The 24,447-nt window shown below is 33.3% G+C and overlaps 1 protein-coding gene across 4 annotated transcripts; it reads right to left on the bottom strand.

The window, feature by feature from the left end:
* Positions 1-864: 864 nt before the first annotated feature.
* Positions 865-22,566, bottom strand: ssh (Protein phosphatase Slingshot). Of its 4 annotated transcripts, none has more exons than XM_075291425.1 (10): positions 22,429-22,566; positions 21,919-22,320; positions 14,650-14,693; positions 10,110-10,299; positions 9,437-10,035; positions 9,303-9,368; positions 9,039-9,233; positions 8,691-8,960; positions 3,604-6,312; positions 865-1,045 (listed from the first exon to the last, which is right to left on the bottom strand). In XM_075291425.1, exons 2-10 carry the CDS (start codon positions 21,979-21,981, stop codon positions 955-957), a joined length of 4,227 nt encoding a protein of 1,408 aa, XP_075147540.1. In that variant the 5' UTR covers positions 21,982-22,320; positions 22,429-22,566; the 3' UTR covers positions 865-954. The 4 variants fall into 4 exon arrangements, with proteins under 4 accessions (XP_075147540.1, XP_075147539.1, XP_075147541.1 ...); XM_075291424.1 differs by having other exon boundaries at positions 22,378-22,539; XM_075291426.1 differs by having other exon boundaries at positions 21,919-22,195; positions 22,378-22,539.
* Between the last annotated feature and the right edge of the window lie 1,881 nt (positions 22,567-24,447).

Genomic DNA, 24,447 nt, shown 5'->3' with positions numbered 1-24,447 from the left:
AAAACACTGCTAAGGACGAGAAGCAGTTCAAGGCAAACTGGCTTTCTGGGGCGAAGAAGGTGGACAAGGTGGCTGTACAAAATCTGATGGCAGGTGTCAAGCGTGAGGCCCGGCAATTCGGATTTGGAAAAGCGAAAGCCTAACTGAATATTTTCCCTGAATTTTATACTAATTGAACTTCAAAAAGAAATTTAATTTGATTTTTAAAATAAGAGGGCTTAAATTGATAAATCAGTGAATACTTGCTATGAAAAAATGTTACAATCTAATAACTTACCTTCCTTCTCAAAAACGAAGAATTTCTTTAACTGTAAATTTTAATTTTTATATAATTTATTTTTTAAAAACCATTGGTTTCATACAAACATAAAAATAGAAAAATCTTACAATATTTACAAAAAATTATTCGTTTTCTTTAATTATTTAGAGCTAAAATAGAGTACTTTGTATAGTTTGCTGATGTGATTTTCTTTTGTTTATTTTATCATTTCAATATTAATATTATTATTATTAATATTAAACTAATAATAATTATTTTTGTTGTATCGAATTTTTCATCGCAATAGACGAATAAAATTGTTTGTTTGTGTTTTACGATCATATTTTTTAGATTTCTTAAAGGAATATTCTTTAAAATTTATTTTTCTATTTCTCAAATGTCCTATGAAAAGTAAAAAAAAAATATATATATATATATATATATATATATATATATATATATATATATATATATATATATATATATATATATATATATATATATATATATATATATATATATATATATATATATATATATATATATATATATATATATATATATATATATATATAAGGATAATTTTCGGAATATATAATATGTAATAGAAGTGAAGGAGGATATTGGGAAGTACAAAAGTAATTCAAATAGAATTGCACTATTTCGTCGGTTGTTTTCGTTCATAGTATTTGGTGTTATTGATTGTTGTTGGCGTGGTTGTTGTAATAGCATATGATGTTGGTGTAATCGAAAGAATACTTAACCGAACGCAACATTCGAAAAAATCTGGAAGAAAGTTTATTTTGTGATTGTAGAAAAGTGTATATTTGATTTGTTTCTCAAGAAATAGATACTAAGCTAAATGCGTTGTTCATTTATGAGTTGATAAAATGAATTCTATAGAAAATATCAATGTTATTAATGCAATTTCCAAAGACACTAGTTTCATGAAGGCAGTACAACATCAGGCGGACATTCATGTCTATTAAGAAAGAAAAACTCGAATAACTGTAACCAGATTATGCAGGATGTGAAATAAAATGTACGCAGTCATTAAGTAACCACGCAAATTTCAACGCAAACACCCCAGCATGGTACCGGCATTGGAAGAAAAAATAGTTAGACGTTCTTTCAACTTCTTCGAAGGATTCGACCATTAAAAAAGACCCCGAAGTTTTGAGTTTCTCTCAAACCCGTTCATGTCAAAATTTTAACGTCGTAACTCTTTTTCTAATGCTAGATATGTTTTCAAACAGACCAAACATTTTAAATTCTAGCCAACAGCGAGTTTTTTTAGCAAATTATTTTATAAATTTGTAATGTACATTATTCTTAGAACTTTGCTATTTGTAACTGACGGACTTCTTTTGATTCTAAAGGGAACTCCTCCATGAATTTATTAGAATTTAAGCACCCTAAAAATAGTTATTTATCATTACTACGCTTATTTGTGAATCGGATCGAGAGCTCTGAAAAATAAGTCTTTGAGACGGTTAGAACATTAAGAATTTCTGGTTCCAAATTATACAGTTTAAGGTTTCTATCCTTACAGTAGCTTCGAAAACAAACGAAACAGGAGCGATTTTGATTCGATAGGAAATAATATAAGTGCATTTCGCATGTACAGTGAAAAATGTCGGATGAAAAATAGGTAAATAAGTTATTTATTAGGTACTTATCCCAACAATTTTAAATCTTATTTTTTATAGAAAACTTCATTAAAATTATGATTTGTTTGATATTTTGTGCAAAAATTGAAGGAGTCTATTTGATATGTTCATATCCGAGAAGATCGGGGTTTGAAATACATTTGTATCAAATTTAAATTTTCAGTTCAATTTTTACTTTACCTAGTGTTTCATTGTTTTTTTGAAGTCTCCAATGAATCAACTAAAAATCTGTTGATTACACAGAAAACGATTTCAAAGCCCATAAAGTTTATATTCTTTATAAGGGATTAATAAGAAAATTATTCGTAAAATATAATGATTTTAGGGGCTAAACTCGAACTTAATACCCACCTTAAGACCGGATATTTCTCAGGCATTTGTAGGGTCACAACAACAAGTAAAGTACACATAAAATAATATTTTATAAACAACAATTACAAACAAAACGAATGAAGATAGAGGAAGCACGCTCAAAAACAACCCCAGCCAACTACATTCAAATCGATGATTTGAGTTTGGCAAAGGAAAAGAGATATGCTTGTAAATTTGTTTAGACTATAGCCGACTATCAAACCTTTTTCGGAAGGTTCAAGTGTAGTTCACTTTGGGTTGAGTGAATTACCCGAATTTATTCTGATAATTGGTTGATAGTTTTGCTGCAAGTAGTGGATGCTGATGAAGAATGTGGTAATTCCGAAACAGCTGTACATCCAACCATCTTGCAGTCTATAGGGCTTTGCCCAAATAAATTTGACAAGCATACTTTTCCTCTGTTGGTTAATCTACACTTGTAGTTTAGTCAATGCATGGTTTTAAGCCGAGATAAAAAACAACAATAATTTTACAAACTTTAGAAAACGTTAGGACATTCCCTTGTGTAGAAGGAGAACAGTTGACAAAACAGGCAATACGGTTATAAAAATAAATGAATTGGCATTGTGAAATGATAAATGGCATTGAGATTGTGAACGAAAACATTCGAAGAAGCAATTGACAAGAACGTGATTAAGATTGTTGTAAAAGGAGAAGCAGAATGTTATTACCAAGAATTTAGAGCAGTATTGTTGGAGAGAATCCGACTTTTCGAAATGAATGATATCTTACTCAATTCAATTTTATAACAATTCAGAGATATACCTCGTACCTTATAAAGACATAAAGAACGAAGTTCTTTGTACTTAACAATAACACCATAACAACCGATTGCAAAAATTGAGTTCTTAGAATAGATTGAAAGAACACACATATGTACGTACAGGAAGTAAGTATGAGGGCGGGAGAGTAAATTCTTAAGACATATTTATAAAAATGTTTTTTTCTTTTTGTGAATGTATTACATTGTGGAAACAAAATAGGACAATATATATAAATAATAACACATAACACTTGTTTATAATTACAATGATAAATGATTACACAAATATGTGGGGTGTGATTTTGTTTTCTGAAATTATGAAATGCGTCATGATTTGTTAGTATGGTGAGTGTGAAGAATGAGGGTGGTTATATAATTGGTATATGTTTGATGCTGGTGATTGTGGGTGGTTTTCTTGGTATTATGATAATCCATGATTATGTGGAGATTTGTTTGAAAATAAATGTTTTTGCTTGCTTTCTTTGAGAATTTGTTTTGATTCGATATCGGTTTTGTTTTCATAATAAGATGATGATTACATGGTATTATAAGCCGCTGCATTGAAGCTTTGCTTTGGTAAACTTAGCCTAGACAGTGGATGAGTTTTCCCATGCTGTTGCAAACGCCTCTGGTGTGGGGGCTGCTGCTGGAGCTGTTGTTGTAGTATACCCTCGGTTAAATGATGAGAGGGTGTTGCTATTTTTTGGGGTGCTGGGGGTGGTCTGCATTCGCTGAATTCGTGTGGCTTTCCCGACATGGACCTCTGAGGTTCGTAGTACGATCGCGGCCTAGGCTTATATGTTGCCGAATTTACAATTGAACTGAGTGGCTGGTGTTGCGGTGTTGTTGACTTCGTCGGCATGTTAGAGCTGGTGGAAGATGAAGATTGGTATTTATGTACCAAACCTTTAACATTCCGATCTGTTTGTTCAGAGGAACAAGATTTTGTCATGAGCGTACTGGTTTGATTAGTTGTTGTATTTTGTTCTAGAAACGGTGCTTTCGTCTGATGCTGCTGATTGTGTTGATGATCTACATGATGCTGTGCCACCGGTGATGACGGCAATGATTGATGTCCTTTGGTCGGCTTATTTGCTATAAGATTTCCCGTTGTTGCATTTATTGATGTCTGGGCTATTATACCACCGGTGGTTACATTTCCTGCAACCCCTGCTTTAGCTTCAAAGTTCTTTTTGAGAATTTGCACATTCCCAGATACCCGTTGATCTTCTGCAGCAGACAATGCAGTCTGAATGTCACTTCTTAAAACCACATTTTCTTCATCGCTACCGCTCCCCGTCATTGTATTTTTATTTTCAATATCAGACATGGTGTAGGCTTCTGGCGCGGAGGCAGGAAATAAGTCAGTTGCTGCACAACGACTACCTTCACTTCTGCTCACTGGAGCAGTTTGGGTGTTTTGGACACCACTGCTTGGTACAATTTCTTCACTGTTACATCGTTGAGCAAAACGTGTACGGGTTCCCGCTGCCGCTGACGAAGAACGAAACAAATTGGAAATGCGCTTAGGATGTGCCGATTCAATTTCATCTACTGTATCTATCGTCGTTGAGCTTTCGGTTTCACTACCATTCTCTTGACAAAGTTTTTTAAGAACCGTTGATTCTTCCAACTTCTGTTTAGTTCGTTTTACAGTGCCAAATGGATGTTGGTGGTGTTGATTAGCTTGAGACAGTCGTATTTCGGTTGAAACAGTCTTATTACTCGTGGTTAGTTCATGAATTTGACCTTCAAATATTGCATTAACATTTACATGCTGATTGAAGTTGTACTGACAACTATTTCGGTTTGTGTCAAAAGCTCCCCAGGAGCCGTTGCGCATTGGCATACCGCAGCGATTATCACCAGAGCCCCAAGAGGCGTGTCGAGATGGCAATTCTCTTTGACGGGGACGTGTTTTCACAACACTTTCGTACGCTGTAGAAGATGACGCAGGCGCAGAAGTTTGAGTCGATATGGAATCGATGCTACTATTGGAACCCACAGTGTTATCCATTATAATACCTCCGCTGGATGCAGCCCATGATTGTGTTTTCCGATTGTGTTGACGTTTATGTATGGTTTCATCTTGGTTAAGAGATGTACTAGCATTGATGTTGGAGGTTTGAGTTATTAATTTGGAGGAAGATGTCCAGACTGGACTACCCATTTTTATAGCGGAAGGGTTAGTTTCACTATTAATTACAGCAGATGTGTGTGGTATATCGACATTTTGTAGGCAATCATTTTCCTCAGCAGTTTTTCCAAATGGCAAATTTAGGGATTTTCTATCTTCCGTATTCTTTCGGTTAGGATCATTTATTTGATGATTTTCTAAATCATGTACAATCGTGCGCACAGATGTGGCAGTCGGTGGCGAAGTTTGCATCTTCATCACAGCCTTGCGTTGGATTATTGATGCTGAATTCGAAGGTGGTGTGTGCTTCTGTATATGTAATACTTGGTTTTGGGTAACACTATAGTTTTCTCCGTTACTTCCAGGAAAACGCATGTTTTTCGGTTCTTCTGAAATGCTACGATCCGGGGTAAGATTTTCCAAGCTCTGTGATTGTTGTTTCATAACAACGATAGATGACATGGGAGCCTGAATGGTACGAGGGGAAGTGCTGTTCGATCTTTTCAACAATCGTCTATGTTTGTGTTCACCACGAGCGGTTGGACGTGTAAGTGTTGCCACTATGGTGGGAACAGTCATAACGTCCAAGGATGCTACGTTAACATTTAACTCAGCTTCTTTCCCGTCACCTCCAGACTTGGATTTCGACTGATTTAGGGCCTGTATTAGTGGGGTTGGCTCACTACCCGGCAATAAACGGGCATCTTTTGTGCTCTTCAAATTGGTTTCACTTTTACTGCGCTGCAGTTTCTCCTTATTCTTCATGGCATCTAGCATTCCTCGATACGTTTCTAATTGATTTAAGAAATTTTTGTTAGGCTTTATACAACTACGTCTCTCCTTGACATGTTGTAGGGCCTTTTGAAACTCCCAATTGTACGCTTTCATTGCATATGCTATCACTACTGACGCTGAACGACTTACGCCCATCTTACAATGGACCAGGACCTTGGAACCTTCAGCTTTTGCTCTGGTTATATACCGAAAAGTATTGTCCCAATGCTTAAGTAAATTAGTTTTTTCATCATCGTACACGCGAATATTAAGATAATCGAACATGCCTGGGAAAAAGTTGTCTATTTCACGGGTTACATTTAAAATATGACGTACGCTGAAAATAAATAAAATTCACATAAATTAATATTTTCAAGGCATTCAATCCGACATGGCATGAATTATCTGTGATTACGGTGAGTACCCTTGACTAATTGTGAACAATATTGGAAATATTCGTAAATAATTTTTACCAAGTTCTTTTTTTGAGCAAATGCAAAACATATTCTCGAAATATTTTTTAAATATTCAATTAATCACCAATTTTATAGAATGATCCTTTTTGCAATTTTGTCGCCTTGGTACTTTTTTATTGCCTACACTTTTGAGCTTGAAGAATATGGTGAGTAATAACATACACAACAATCTTGCAGAGAACATACTTTTGCTGCTTATTTGAGACCAATATTTATTGGAATACTTTCAGTCAATCTGCCACTTTAACGCAAAAACACTGCAAGATTCGTGTAAATCTTTATTTATGTTGTAGGTATTTCCATTAGGTTAGGTTAGGTTAAAGTGGCAGCCCGATTAAATTTCAGGCTCACTTAGACTATTCAGTCCATTGTGATATCACATTTAACTAAAAGTACCTATTACATATGGGCACTTCTAGTCTTAACTGAACCTTCTCTATTATTTACTTTTGTGGAACCAACCAGATTGCTCTAAAAACATTAACAAACTGCTTAGATTAATTAGATATGAATGCTTCCTAGCGGTTAAGTTTTCATCCATATGTGTAGGAATTTAAGTAAACTATTTTACAAGTACTCTGAGAACTTAATACATCACTACCGGAAATTTTTAATAAAAAAGGGTAGTTTATCCGTGATTAACTCCACAGTGATTGGTAGATATGTTGATTTACAGTCCAGGTTAATAAACTGTTTCTTCTACTGTGAAAAAATGTCCTGGAGATATTTGAATACTTTTCGGCGGATGATGTAATTTTAAATGTATGCGACATGATGGATGCGATATGAATGTTCAAAATGTTACAAAATCAATCTGGCGCAATTAGTACCGGTTATTAAAATATGACAATAATTCGGTTAGATATATAATCAGTAGAGATCTCATGGAGCCAAATAATTTCCTGTGTTAGCAATTTTTGAAAAATCATTTTTTGTTTTTATATTTTAAAAATTTCTTTCGACTTTTTAAAAAGCGATTGATTAATTAATAAAATTTGTTATTAATCATTTATAAAAAAGAGTAAAAAATACCCTTACAAATAAATGATGATTGGAAATCAGAAAGGATGATATTAAGGATCAAGTTTCGGTTGTGTCTGTCCTAACGCACCTTCCTTCTGATCCTAAATAAAACTCAATGTCGATTTTCGGGTTTCCTGTGTTAAAAGTCAATTAGAAGTTTTTAATCAAAACCGATTATTTGGTTTTCTCCAACATAAAGTTGGTTAGTCTACTTGGACTTAAAAAATAAGATTTTGGACAATTTATAAATTTCAAAAGTTTGTCAATTTTTTTATCCCTAGTGGGATGAACATTTCTTTCAAGAATAGTATGCAGCGAGCAAATTTTTTATTACAACACTACAATAAATTTTATAAATACCCTTGGAGAAAGTACAAATCTTACAGTGACACACAATAAGTATTAGTTTTTTGATTTCTTGAAATCAAATGCTTTTTTTTTGCAAACCGCTTAACATTTTTATGAAATAGTTTTATTAAAATGTTTCCATGGATATACATAAATGAAAAACCTAAACAAAAAATCGTGAAATTAATTTCATTGTATTAATTTTAATCATTAAATTAAAAAACTACAAAAAACAAAGTTCACAAAAGTATTCGTCGTATAAGTAAGTAATCACATTGTATGAGACATTATTTTGGTCCACTTAGTATTTGGTATAGTGCCCTTTGTTAGCGCAAATGGCTTCCAGTCGTCTTAGCATCGACTCTACCAATTTTCGACACGTTTCTTGAGAGATTTTGCCCCATTCTTCCTGTAACACCTTTTGTCGTGTCGAAAATTGGTAGAGTCGATGGTAAGACGACTGGAAGCCATTTGCGCTAACAAAGGGCACTATACCAAATACTAAGTGGATCAAAATAATGTCTCATACAATGTGATTACTGATACGACGAATACTTTTGTGAACTTTGTTTTTTTTTTTGTAGTTTTTTGATTTAATGATTAAAATTTATACAATGAAATTAATTTCACGATTTTTTGTTTGCATTTATGTATATCCCTGGAAACATTTTAATAAAACTATTTCATAAAAATGTTAAGCGGTTTGGAAAAAATGCATTTGATTTCAAGAAATCAAAAAAAAAAAAAAATGAATAATTATGTGAGTCACTGTACATTCCTTTTCAAATACAATTAACAGCTTCACATCGGTCAGATATGACATATCTTATAATAATCTATATATAAACAATAATTTATTGTTAAATACCCATTTTTTTGTAGTTCCTCCAAATTACTAGCATTCCATTCTGAGCCCAGATAAACATGATCAAATATTTCGGTGGGAGCATCCATTTGTCCCAATATCATAAGCATTTCCTCGTCAATAAATGATTTGTATTCGCCTAAATCCATGTCCAAATGTTCCTCCAAACGGCTGCGTATATATTTCGAGGTAACTTCATCCAAATCAACTGACATCATAATTTCTTTTAGTTTCATTTTAATAACTCCTTCTGTTTCTTCTTTTGCAGTGGGTCTAAAAAGAAAAAAATAATAATATACCAAAAAAACAAAGACAATTTAAGATAGCATATATTCCTGCTTGATAACTAACTTATTTCTTATGGCATCGGGTGATGGAGGTCGACGACTCTCTAATGAATCCATAGCATTCCATTCATTCAAACATGATTGCTCAGATTCTATGCGACTTTCATAAAAAGACAACCAATCATGGGATGGGCCACCAGGATAAAAATTATTCTCACGAGCCTTTTGGGATACTTTATGTAAGGTTTGCAATGCCGACCTTTAAAAATACAAACATATTTACTTTATTATATAACAAATTAATATACATACGTAAGAAGATACATACCACATTGCTTGTACAGAAACTGGCTTAAAAATATGAGTCTTGCCATAAACAGATACACTAAATCCACTGCAAAAAGAAATAAAAATAATTTATTTGTTCGCAGAAGATTTGTCAAAGCACTAAGTATTACTAACCCATCTCCATCGAGATGTATGGTAGTATCTGCTAAAATTGGCACAACCAACCCTATGGTGGCCCGTTCATTATAGTCAATGCCAAGTAAGCAAGATTCCTCAACACCCACATAATCTTGAGCTGAGGCGGCCATTGAAGTGGTCACCGTAGCAGAGTTTGAAGGAATCATTGTGTTTGTATTGGCAGTTGAATTTTGTGTAAGGGAATTACTATTTTTATTATCACCAGAAGCACACAATTTTTCAGAAACATCGCATTTAAGACTTTGACGGTTGATTGCAGCACTATTTGACAAGCGTTTCTCACGCATTTCCACCCAGCTATCGTCAATCTGTTGCAACTGTTGTTGTGTTGCCACCCTGCTACTATCCATAGAGAGCTGACGTGTTGTTCCCATGCTCCCTATTATAGGCGCATTGTTTGATGTTGAAGCTGCTGCAGCAGTTGAGGATAAAGAACAGGACGACGACGATATTCTCGCTGAATTGTGACGCATTATCTTACTGCGTCTTTCGGTGGTAGTAGACCGATAACAACAACGTGATGCTATAACAATGTACCTTGTACGATTAGCACGTTGCGATTCTAGTTTAACCGCCTATTGAAAAACAAACCAATAATTTCAATCAAACAAATACGTAACGAAGACATTTACTAAGTTATCGTACATACCATTTTTAAAGTCTCCTCATGTCGCAACAAATAAAACATAGACTGCAAGTGGTGTTGTATATCCGAATTATTACTTTGTGTGCTATTTGTTGACCTTATTGATTCCGTACTCAGGCGACGTTCAGAATATTGTGGAATATCTTTGAGCGCTAATACTAATGCGGTGCCTTTGCCAGCAAAGAAACATTCGCTACAAAATAATGGAAAAATCAGATATAAGAGAATAGTTTATAGGGAATTGGGTAATTTATGACTAATCCCAACTAATTTGAATTACCATTGGCATAAACGATGAATAAACTAAAAATCGCATATGCAAGTGGTGTTTCCTTAAGCTACTTCACAAAGCTTTGAACGATAACAACTTCTTATATACCAGAAAGATAGAACTTTCCACCATCCTCTCTAAGCCTTCTTAAATTTAATTTTATTTGATTTGCTTCCTTTACTATAATTAAACTTTGGTTTAATATAATTTTATAGAAATTAGTTTAAATGAAATTTTTCAACCTAATTTAATAATTGCTATTTTAATATTACTTATCATGTTTCGGGCTCCATGGATTGTTACTCCTTAATATTGGTTGTTTTTAAATTAATTTTGTTTTTTTATTCTGTCCGGTTACACCTACCGAAATACGTTTCTTTAATATATTATTTCGGCTACATAATTTAAAGATAAGTTATACAAGCTCGACTGAAGCGGGTTTTTTGCTCGAAGCCGATGTTCGGCAAAAAAGCAAAATTCGGCCGAAGACGAATATTTTCCTGAACTTTCCCAGCAAAAACAAGAGCTTCTAAGAAAGTAGTTTGTATCCCCAATTCGTGATCCGGAAGTAGTGCAAACTTCGATCATCTCCAATGAATTTTACATGGACTTGTCAAAGGACGGATGTACACAATTTTTGGATCCTTTGCATTGCTTCATAAGTTGTGCCTTGGAAGTTCATTTGGATGAAGAAATTACAAAAAAAAAACAAACAAAAAACAAGTAAGGAAAGTCTAAAGTCGGGCGGGCCGACTATATTATACCCTGCACCACTTTGTAGATCTAAACGTCGAATGTGTTGGGGCTATATAGCCCCCAACACATTGTATTTGTCCCAAATACATACATTTAAATATCACTCGATCTGTACAGAATTTGATAGACTTCTTCTATATCTAAATCTGAACCGATTTCAATAAAATTTGGCTCACTTGACTATAGTACTAATTGGTCTTCTTGTGCAAAATTTTAAGCAAATTAGGGTAAAACTCTGGCTTCTGGGGCCATATAAGTCCATATCGGGCGAAATATATATATATGGGAGCTATATCTAAATCTGAACCGATTTCTTCCAAAATCAATAGGGTTCTATTCTGAGCCAAAACACATACTTGTGCCAAATTTGAAGTCGATTGGACTAAAACTGCGACCTAGACTTTGATTACAAAAATGTGTTCACGGACAGACGGACATCGCTATATCAACTCAAGAGCCCACCCTGAGCATTTTTGCCAAAAACACCATGTGTCTATCTGGTCTCCTTCAGGGTGTTGCAAACATATGCACTAACTTATAATACCCTGTTCCAAAGTGTGGCGCAGGGTATAAAAATAAATAAATCAAAATTATCGTTATTTGCAAAACCTTCTCAAAAAACTTCCAAGGAAATAAAAAGTCAAATAGCACAGATTCAAATCCAAGCGGAGATGAAATTAAATTTTTTTATTTTTTTTAATTTTTATTTTTTACTTTTTTTATTGGTTTTCTATATTTTTATGTGAAATTTAATTGTCCAAAACCAAAAGTTTCACTTGTAATAACCTAATTGCGAAATTTTTAATAAATGTACAAAAGGACTGCATCGGGTGGTGGAAAAGAATTGATAGGGGATGCCGGGATGCGTTCCAAAAGAAATGTTTGTGGATTTGTCCAAAAGAACTGTATCGGAGATGAAATTTAATTTTTTTATTTTTATTTTTGTTTTTTAGCTTTTATTTTTTAGTTTTTTTTTTGTATTGGTTTTCTATATTTTTATGTGAAATTTAATTGTCCAAAACCAACAATTTCATTTGTAATAACCTAATTGCGTAATTTCTAATAAATGTCCAAAAGGACTGCACGGGAGTGGAAAAGAATTGATAGGGGATGCTGGGATGCGCTTCAAAAGAAATGTTTGTGGATTTGTCCAAAAGAACTGCATCGAAAGTGGAAAAAATTGATGGTCGATTCCGTGATGCGCTTTAAAAGATATGTTTGTGGAACAACTCCAATTTTTTTCTGGGATTATAATATTCTTTTAGGTTAGGTTAGGTTATGTGGCAGCTCGATGTATCAGGCTCACTTAGACTATTCAGTCCATTGTGATACCACAGTGGTGAACTTCTCTCTTATCACTGAGTGCTGCCCGATTCCATGTTAAGCTCAATGAGAAGGGACCTCCTTTTTATAGCCGAGTCCGAACGGCGTTCTACATTGCAGTGAAACCACATATAGAAGCTTTGAAACCCTCAGAAATGTCAAACAGCATTACTGAGGTGGGATAATCCACCGTTGAAAAACTTTTTGGTGTTCGGTCGTAGCAGGAATCGAACCCACGACCTTGTGTATGCAAGGCGGGCATGTTAACCATTGCACCACGGTGGCTCCCTATAATATTCTTTTAGAACTAACAGACTTTTTAATATTCAAAAATCAGTAGTTCAATATTATAATGACAAAAAAGGTTTATTTGTACTGAAGAATCGTCTGCTGGCCACACTTGTCTGTGAAGCTCTTAAATATGTTATTGCCGCTGCTCATAAATGTTGAAAGGGATAACTATTCCAATATTCAAATAACAGGTTGGCTGTTAAGTCCCCGGTCTGACACATAGATGGCGTCGCTAGTATTAAATGCATATTATTTTTATATAGTGCCAACCTTCAAATTATTCGTGTCAAAATTTGACGTCTGTAAGTAAATTAGTTTGTGAGATAGAGCGTCTTTTGTGAAGCAACTTTTGTTATTGTGAAAAAAATGGAAAAAAAGGAATTTCGTGTTTTGATAAAATACTGTTTTCTGAAGGGAAAAAATACGGTGGATGCAAAAACTTGGCTTGATAATGATTTTGCGGACACTGCCCCAGGGAAATCAAAAATAATTGATTGGTATGCAAAATTGAAGCGTGGTGAAATGAGCACGGAGGACGGTGAACGCAGTGGACGCCCGAAAGAGGTGGTTACCGACGAAAACATCAAAAAAATCCACAAAATGATTTTGAATGACCGTAAAATGAAGTTGATCGAGATAGCAGAGGCCTTAAAGATATCAAAGGAACGTGTTGGTCATATCATTCATCAATATTTATGCGGAAGCTCTGTGCAAAATGGGTGCCGCGAGAGCTCACATTTGATCAAAAACAACAACGTGTTTATGATTCTGAGCGGTGTTTGCAGCTGTTAACTCGTAATACACCCAAGTTTTTTCGTCGATATGTGACAATGGATGAAACATGGATCCATCACTACACTCCTGAGTCCAATCGACAGTCGGCTGAGTGGACAGCGACCGGTGAACCGTCTCCGAAGCGTGGAAAGACTCAAAAGTCTGGCAAAGTAATGGTAAATGGCTGGCAAAATAATGGCCTCTGTTTTTTGGGATGCGCATGGAATAATTTTTATCGATTATCTTGTGAAGGGAAAAACCATCAACAGTGACTATTATATGGCGTTATTAGAGCGTTTGAAGGTCGAAATCGCGGCAAAACGGCCCCATGTGAAGAAGAAAAAGTGTTGTTCCACCAAGACAACGCACCGTGCCACAAGTCATTGAGAACGATGGCAAAAATTCATGAATTGGGCTTCGAATTGCTTCCCCACCCACCGTATTCTCCAGATTTGGCCCCCAGCGACTATTTCTTGTTCTCAGACCTCAAAAGGATGCTCGCAGGGAAAAAATTTGCTTCAATGAAGAGGTGATCGCCGAAACCGAGGCCTATTTTGAGGCAAAATCGAAGGAGTACTACCAAAATGGTATCAAAAAATTGGAAGGTCGTTATAATCGTTATATCGCTCTTGAGGGGAACTATGTTGAATAATAAAAACGAATTTTGACAAAAAAATGTGATTTTCTTTGTTAGACCGGGGACTTATCAGCCAACCTGTTATGTTAGCGTTACGCAGCATAGTAGGCTCCGTAATATATGAATCCATTTTATTTTAATTTTTTACACTTATTGGGTATGGAGTTACATTCTTTCCATATTAAGGACTTTGAGCGTTTTGTGTTATTTGGGTATTTTGACTGGTCAAATTCAACACTGGAACAATATCATTTGAAGTAATATGTTAAAAATGATTCAGCATCGGCATCTTAACGATAATCGATTTTTGAAAGCCGAAGTCGAAACCGATTCTTCGGTTGAGCTCTAAAAGGTAGTAGGGATCAATGGGACCTACGAATGTTATCAAAATTTGAAAATTATAATTTCATATAGGATTGTTATTTTTGTTTGCCAAACCAGGCTTTGAATAGCTTTAATAAACTGAAATGAAAATATAAAATTTGATTTACCTTTTTTCATGTTTGCTACCCTCTTCTTCATCTGCTTCACTATCCTGTAATTTAAAAACAAAGTACAAATTATAATGGGTATGTTAAGATAAAGTAGTTTTTAATTATTATTGGTTCACAATTAAAAAAAATATTCTAGAACATATTTGCAGCATTTTTTTTCTTTTTAAATTATTTAATTAAATTTATTTATGATTTGCATACACATATTCTACGAAAATCCAATGCCAGGGCCAAAGAAACCCGCCTTTCTTTATAGCCTAGTTCAAGTAGCATTTATGCAAGGCTGAAATAACAGAGTTTTGAACATTTTATGGTAACAAAATAAGGCCAATCACAATAGATTCAACTAATTTTGACATATTCATGGACATTCTTCCTATATCTAATGATTTTTTAAACATACAAATGAGCAAGGAAGTCTACATTTAATTCAAATGTTTACTGCGTAAATTTTGTTGAACCAATTTTTCTCACGTGTGAATTTCTATGTCAATATACCCACATACCTATATTATGTGCAGTATCGGACAAAACATTTGCAACTACCATAAAAATTTCAATATTTTGCCATAAGAAAAAACGGAGTGTTAAAATATTCAAATTTTTTAATTTATTTGTATTTTGTACAATCTGCCTAATATATAAGAAAAAATTAAATTAATTTTATTAATATATAACATTTTGTGAAGCTGAATAGATATATAGTACCCAAATCAATAATACAAAACAATTGCAACTCATAACATCTTGTATTCTAAGGCTTAATATTTTTTAATTTTTTCCGAATCCTTTATGTTTAGTAACAGCTTTGCATTGTTGGGACATGGACTTTATTAAATATTCAATTGCATCCTGTAATATATTATTCCATGCACTCTTCAGCAAAAAATCGTCCCCAGACCATGACGTGGGCCCCTCCATGCTTGACAGCCTTAGCACAAAACTGTAGCCTATTTCCTCTGTAGCGCTTTTCCTCAAACACAACGATGCATATCTGTTACTAAAAATAAAGGATTCGGAAAAAATTAAAAAATATTAAGCCTTAGAATACAAGATGTTATGAGTTGCAATTGTTTTGTTTTATTCATTTTGGTACTATGTATATATTTAGCTTTAATTAATTAAATTAATTTAATTTTTTTCTGATATATTAGGGAGATTGTACAAAATACAAATAAATTAAAAAATCTGAATATTCTAACACTCCGTTTTTTTCTTATGGCAAAATATTTACATTTTTATGGTAGTTGCAAATGTTTTGTACGATACTGTTTACCATAGCCTACTGCCGCGCCGATTTATATTAGCGTGATGACAGACCAATGACCTTAGCTTATTTTCATGCTGACTAATAAGTAAAAATATAGAATAGGAAAACTTCCTCAAGGAATAAAAAAAAACAAAACAACCACAATGTTGGCGATTTTTTGTTTATATTTAGTCGAAAAGACAGTGGGCGTGGTTGATGATATAAATTTTAAAGATATGTGTAAGAGGGCGGAACGCAAAATATTTTCCAAAGCACACTTGGATAAATGTAATCAATGTAAATTAATGGCGAAGTTTAAGTCATCTTTTTATGTATTTCAACGATTGCGAATAATGTTTAATATTTGTATTGATTAGTAGTTGTAATTAGTACTGAATTCGTTTTATTTTATAAGTATTATTATTGCTAAAAAAATAATTAAAGAACTAAATTATGATTACACACAAAAAATTGTCACCGACATTTTTTCAATTAAACAATTAATTGAGTTTGGAAACGGACTTAATATGTTAATTGATTCAATGAATTATTTAATCAAATCCGAATAAAAAAATGATTGATATTTGTTACGTTTCCAATTAAAATATTAATTGATTCAATTAATTTGTTAATCAATTCGACAATAATTTTCAATTACAAACGTGATTGAAAATTGTTCCGTTCCCAATTAAACATGTGATTGATTCAATCGATGGAGATGGAGAGGAAGAGCGAAAAGAGAACAAGAGAATGTGCATTTTTTCAACAACACGTGATGGAGAGATCGTAACGAAGGTCGGGTTTTTGTTTTTCGCGTAAATTGAAAAAAAAAACATGATTGGCGACATTCTGTCTGCTGCGTTCGAAATGTGTGCATAAATATTTTGGATACAATAACAAGTCAAACAAACGGGTTGAAGAAAATAAAGTGTGCAACAACAAATGACCATGCGGTAAACAACTGAAAAAATATATGACAGAAAGCATTTGGAATTACCTGCGTTTGTGTTTTCCGGTATTGTAAAAATGGAACACAGTCTACATTTATCGTAGGTAAGCAATTGTGAAATGTGAATACTGTTTTCCATTGAAACATGTTTATATTAAACGGACTAAAATAATATATTTTTTTATGAAAATGTAAAATTAATTTTTTTTGAGCATTTTTATTTCGTCAAATTGGTTAATCAATTAATTCCTTCATTTTAATCAAAAATCATCTACAATACAGAATATTTTGGTGGTGGCGCCTTAGTTTTTGTACAGTGGGTTCATTAGAAGATAAATATTGAAACCCTATTTTTCAATACTGTGTGTTATTTGATTTTTTTTCGCGATTTGGCCAAAGCGAAGGCACAGAAATTCTTTCGAACTAAGCCTCACAAAAAAAAATCAAAGAACATATTTCCAATTTAAATCTTAATTGAGTTTTTAAAAATATTCAATTAAAATTTAATTGATTCAACAAATTTTTTAATTGAAATAAAAATCAATCACACAAATTAATAGTATCAATTAATTTTTTAATTGATACTATCATTTCTGTGATTGAAGAGATTTCAATTAAAAAATTAATTGGATCAATTAATTTTGTGATTGAATCAGAATTTTCTTTTGTGCTCATGGGATGTTTTAATCTGAATTCATTTCCCTCGACGAGCAGTGCGTCCCCTTTTTTCTGTGCCATATATTGGGACTCCCAAACACATTTCGCAATATCCGTTTTTATCATCGAATAGAGAAGTAAAAGATCTGGGCGCCTATCTTTTTCCATTTGGCCACAGTGGTCACATTTCTTTCAAGGAGAATTGCGTCCACTATTTTCAAGAACATATATTGGGACTCTCAAACACATTTTGCATAGAACGCTAAAAGATTTATCTTTTACATATAAAGCTGGATGCCCATTTTTTCCATCTGACCACAGTTGTCACATATGCATATGTCGAATATGCTGTACTACTGCGATTCAGATTTTTTTTTTTGGAAAACGGTAGTTATACCAATCGTTTCTTTGGAGGAATATATCGCAAAACAAAAATTTTTGAAATCGTATTTAACTGTTCCACATATAGATGGCGCTGAAACGAATATTCATATATGGATTTATGCTACTTTACATGTAAATCTGGATGCCCATATTTTCCATCTGACCACATTTGTCACATATGCATATGTCGACTATGCTGTAGATTTTTTTTGGATAACGGTAGTTATACCAATCGTTTCTTTGGCGCTGAAACGAATATTCATATATGGATTTATGCTACTTTACATGTTAATCTGGATGCCCATATTTTCCATCTGACCACAGTTGTCACATATGCATATGTCGAATATGCTGTATTACGGCGATTCAGATTTTTTTATGAAAACGGTAGTTATACCAATCGTTTCTTTGGGGGAATATATCGCAAAACAAAAATTTTGTAATCGTGTGTAACTGGGGTTTTCATATATAGATGGCGCTGAAACGAATATTCATATATGGATTTATTCTACTTTACATGTGAGGTAATGCGGCACACAGGGTGAGCCTGTCGCAAATTGTGACTTTTGCGACATACATTTACCACGTATGTCTCATAAACCGTAATGCTAATGTAGAAAACCTAGTTTGAACAAAAGAAATTATAAACATACTTTAATTTAATTTTGTTTGGCTCCCCTATAGAAGGGATGCGTGGTCCATAATGTTCACCCAAGCTTTTCTTGCATCAGCGAATGACTAGCTAGAGTTTTGAAAATTTTTAATCAGAAATTGGCAGAAATTGTGAAAGATCGTCACGTTTACTGCATCATAAAGCCTCCCTTTGAAATAGGTATATTCTCTAGTCTACTTTTTTAAATCCATTAATTATTTTATGAACATTCCTGATAATTGAAACTCTTGAAACATGTCATCATCTTGGATATCATAGAATTCGACGCCCAAATGACGCGACTGAAGTATTTTGAATTTGCGACGTTTGTTTGTTTTTCTACATTTGCGACGCCTATGCCATGTTTACGGCGTTTACAACAACAGTCGCAAACGTAGAAAAGTTTGATACAGATCATCAAAAAATTCGTCTCTAATGAAAAACGAAAATTTGTTGAATTAGCGTGCTAGTAGTAACACGCAAGATGAAACTTCTTGAGAGGGCTATCATGAGGGCTGACCAAACGAGCGTGGAATTAAAGTATAAAACGAGATCTGCTCAAAAAGACCACAGACCCGCTGGGGCGTCGAGATATGGTCCATTTTGTGTTAGGGGCCACTCACCCTAATTAGACATATAGAGGGCGTCCGTGTTGTGATTTTATAACGAGAGGTTAAGCCCACTGCAAAGAGTTGTGAAAAGCATCAGACATAGGATCAAAAGTGGTTCAATGATCAGAAAACAATGATATACTTTAGGTATTCCTTGATAATGTGATATAACACAATGAATTATTTGAAGTCTGAAATAGCAAACTGTCAATATTACATAACCTAACCTAACTAAGGAATTTTTAGGTTCCTTTTCATTCTAAACCTCTTTAATGTGCTCTCTATTAAAACGTATCCACATACCCACGTAACTATAAAAAATATAGTATTGATGACAATCAAAATATAAACAAAACAAATTGAAATATTTGATATATGCTGCTGCTTACGCTACTTCTTATCTAGTGATTGATATTTTTGTTACCAAAAAAATTAACAAAAAATTATGATATATTCGAGTACAAATAAATTTGATAGGATACAAATAAATTTGATAGGATACAAATAAATTTGATAGGATACATAGGACGGGATGGGAGGCATGACAAAACTAGTTTATTTTTCCAAACAAACTCTGTTAATACGCTTTTAAAGTTCATAACAACTACAAATATTCGTGGTCTGTGGTCAAACACAAATCCACATTAGTTTAATCTTCTTCCGGTTTGAAGGATTTATACGACATAAAATTTTTATGTTAGCCTGATATCAACGCAGGCTGGTTTTTCGTCCAAATCAATTACTTTACATTAATTAAAATTTTAAATGCGAGCTAATTGGACATGAAGATTAAGGAATTGGTATTATTATGCTATTGAAAAGAAAATGCCAGATACCCATCTTACAAGCCTGACTATACATATGTTTCAGTGTTGGCTAATCCACATTTCCATAGTCTCTAGTAAGATCTGGCTGGGTGAGGTGATTCAATTTTGGTCTTATATGCTAATTTTTAATGGAAATTACACACGAGAATAATTTCTCCCAAGTTGAATCATTTTTTCACCACCACTGTGCATCATCTTCTCATATAGCTACAATCCCTTAATCTTATTACTTGGGTTGAGGTAACACTTGCCGATGGCAAGGTATCTTAAAACTTCTTAACACCGTATTCTAAATTGAAAGCTTGTCCATACGGAGTATATAACAAAAAAGGCCGATTAAATACGTATATAATTAAATTTGACAAATTTTTATAGAAATAAAATTTTGAAAAAATTTTCTATAGAAATAAAATTTTGACAAAATGTTCTAAAGAAATAAAATTTTGATAAAATTTTCTATAGATATAAAATTTTGACACATATTTCTATAGAAATAAAATGTTTACAAAAATTTCTGCAGAAATAAAATTTTGACAAAATTTTCTATAGAAATAAAATTTTAAAAATAAATGTTATTTTTAGAAAATCTAAAAACAAACAATTGTCCAAATCGGTCTAGATTTACAATAACCTGTAAATTTGATATTACGTAATTTTAGCACCTTTTGGTTTCGAAAAGTACATTTTAAATAATTTTTTAGTACTTTTCTATCAACATCGTTTATCATCCCTGGTGCGATAACGAAACCTAGAGCAACGAATATTCAGAATACGACAGGGTCCCCATTTATTGGGGTCGGCAAAATGTTGTCAATGTTGGCTTCCATGATGAACGACAATATCGAAGCTGCAGTCACACAACCGTGATCTTAAAGACAAGCCACTGTTGATATTCTATGCATTTGTCCACAATTTGGAGTTATTATAATGATTTGCACATTTCACTAAATATTGGAATAAGTTTCGAGTGTTTAAGGTACACTATTCTGGGACTACATAAAATATTAAAATGTTTTGTAGTTGCAGAGTAAATAAATGATGTGCTAGTCATCCTTCACAAGGGGCTTCAATTGATATTTTATGTCTGAAACATTTAGGTAGCGTTACCTACTGCAGTTTTGATAGCATATATAAAAAGAGTTATAACAGTCTTAAATGAAAAAATGTAATCATCCCATTGGTAGCTCGTCTAATAATGGCGTAGAGTGAGTTGTAAGTTCTGGATTGTCAACTATCCCTATAACCAGATAAATTCTTACACTATAATATCATTAATATTATATTGGTGTGTACCATATTAACATCGAAGGATACGAAATTCAAAGGGGTATTATGTAGGCCAATACCTAGGCCGGCCCCGCCCTACTTTCATGTCAAATTGTACATGCTTTTTAATGCTTAATGGTGACAAAGTCTATCCATTCAAGTCCAAAAGACTACGTTTTTCATTATTACTTTGTCAGAATATTTCCTTTCATTGAAGCATTGGGTGTATTTTATTCAAGAAAAACATTGATACCAAAACAAAAACCATAATAAAGCCTTATGATAAACACACGAATACACGAAAAAGGGGCAAACCAAAAGAAATGCAGAAGTGAGTAATTTTTGGTATTTGCGCAACTCGCACTTTTTGCCTTATTTTTGCACGTACAAAAATAATGAAGAAAATTACAATAAAAACGACGTTACAACTTATGAACACACTAATGAAATATTGTGGGAAAGGCAAGACAACTCAGTTGGAATATACAAAAATCTCAAGCGATATACTAACATCTGTAGAAAACATCTACATATAATGTCTTTGTTTTTATTTTTTTCTATTTATTTTCTTGTTTAAATATAGATATGGTTGGCTATCACCTAATCATAGTCATCCATTTCTTTATGTTTCGTAGATTTATAAGTCCATGACATTTGAGATGGGGTCTTACCGAATTCGAACACTGAGGTGAACCAGTGACACTAGGAGAACGTTGCACTGTAACCAGTGCCATTTTCCGCAGCTAAAACTCCAAAAACTCCTTTGTCCCAATAATGTCTTGGGCCGTTGTTGCCCTGCCTGTGGATTTTCTTGTTTTAGTTTTTATTATAGTTTTTGTTGTTGTTTTCTGCAGCAACGGCTTTTATACACACTTGTCGTCTTTGCTTCCTTTATTATATATATTTGCACAGATTTTTTTTACCATTACTGCATGTCTCCAGATTTTACTACATTTGTTGCACAAAATCATATTCTTTCATTATTTGTTATCATAAAACCATTAGATTTGAGATTTTTTTTTTGTAAAATTAAAGTTGGCGAAAAATTTCGGTCACTCTTGTTTGTTTGTTATCTGTCAAAAAAATAATTTAATATTTTTCTTTTATGAAAAAATGTAGGAAAACCAAACCGAAAGTCGAAAAGACGAGTATGTCAAAGCCCTTATGCGAACTTAGGACACCTTTATACGCAATATGACTATTATTTTGTATTTAATAATTATATTTCCGATTTTCCGATTTTAATTTTTGATTTTTTCCTCCTCATTACTCTTTACACACACATACACTCACGGCTGTTTCAAGACATTTAACACGACGCCATATTTATGAACTGTCAACCAGTAGTCAACTTAAAAGTCCATTTACTGATACATAATTACAGTAGCGTAAGCGTGATAGGTAAGGTAACGTAGCCACTTTACAACAGTTTTTATTCTACATCCCAATAAACACAAACGTTTAAAAAATGCTAAATTTCAACATTTTTTCAAACATTTTTTCAAAGGATCAGGGTAGTATTCAAGTTGAGAAATTATTGAGAAAATCGCGTTCTCAACAAAACACAGACATTACCCTCAACAGTGAAATTCAACACATTAGCAATAATATTTCAAGTGTTATCCTACTCAATAATTTGTCAAACAATTTTCGATGCGAGTCAAATTCAAAATTAACATCGTTGCAAATACTTTTCAACCTACATTTGTATGAATGATATCCCCACTTCAAATTGAAAGTCAAATCCAAAATTCTATGAATTTTGTATAATTTATTCATTTTCATCAATATAAAATATATAATAATACACTACACTACAATACCACTTGATAAATAATAATCTTATTAAGCATATAAACAAATAAGAAAAAAAAAGAAACAAACAACAAAACTTTAAATATCTTAAAACATTATTAGTAAACACTTTTGCATTGATAATTCGATTTCCTTCCTTTTGGTGTCATCCCTGCCAGCATTTCAATGTTCCATTTCATCCTCATCGCTACCACAGACTCGTAAGTGACACTGCAACAATCGCCAACTGTGATAGTATTTTGCCATCACTATTCGCATGAAAGTATTTTGCCATCACTATTGTTACAAGAGCCATTTTATATTTTGTGAAACACCAAGCGCAACTGGCTTATTATAATTTATTTCAATGAAAACGAAAATAAAGTGCTGAAAACATAGTTATTACGCTAAAAATTGTGAAAAGTAAATTGGTGAACAATTTTTTGACTTTCCAAATGGAATAAAATGATAGTTTTTCAAATATTTTTCCAGACACGCTGCCTCCATTGGGAATAAAAGTACTGGCTGATAGACGCTACAATATTTAACTTACAACTTGTAACTCAACATCAATCTCTTATTAATGCATAAAAATGTGTTAAATGTGATGTGATAGTCATATAAATGCTATATTTATGAGAATTTATAAATGTTTCATAAAAATGGTCAAGTAAAACACGATTGTTTAGTGTTTTACTTGACCACAATGATTCTTTTACAACTATCTTAAAATGCACTTTGTCTGATTGTTTGAAGGGGCTCTTATTGGCGTCCTTCTAAATGTATCCAGAAGGGCTCCTAATAATTGCACTCATGCGATACTTTTTTGTAGTAACTTGGCGTGGTACAACTTCTCAATAGTGACGGCGCTTTTCCGAGGAGTTTTGGATATCGTATACGACTGTTTTCGACGTAGTGGGGATTCTCAGAAGCGCCCCCAAATTCAAAAAATGTTGGCAGGGATAAAACAGCATTAAAATTTATTAACATGCGAGCAATTTGAAATTTGGAACGTACTGGACCGCGTGTTAGAAATGATTTCCAGCAGAAGGAATTCACAAAATATCCATTTTAAACTGATAATAGCATATGAATTAAACTGACGATGTGATGCGCATTCATCCAGAAGTTGTTGATTTCAACAATTTGTTGTTTTTACAATTTTAATTGGTTGCACTTGTAATGTTTCTGGAAACTTTTTCTTGTCGATAAGCCACTCATTTTTCATTGGTCAACTTCTTAATGTTTGCAAGAATCCCTGCCAACATTTTTTGAATTTGGGGGCGCTTCTGAGAATCCCCACTACGTCGAAAACAATCATATACGACATCAAAAACTCGTCGGAAAAGCGCCGTCACTATTGAGAAGTTGTACCACGCCAAGTTACTACGAAAAAGTTTCACATC

This window comes from Haematobia irritans, chromosome 1 (genome assembly GCF_050003625.1).
Source record: "Haematobia irritans isolate KBUSLIRL chromosome 1, ASM5000362v1, whole genome shotgun sequence".
NCBI lineage: Eukaryota > Metazoa > Arthropoda > Insecta > Diptera > Muscidae > Haematobia > Haematobia irritans.
The sequence above is the reverse complement of the archived record's forward strand: the minus strand, read 5'-3'. Positions and strand labels throughout refer to the sequence as shown.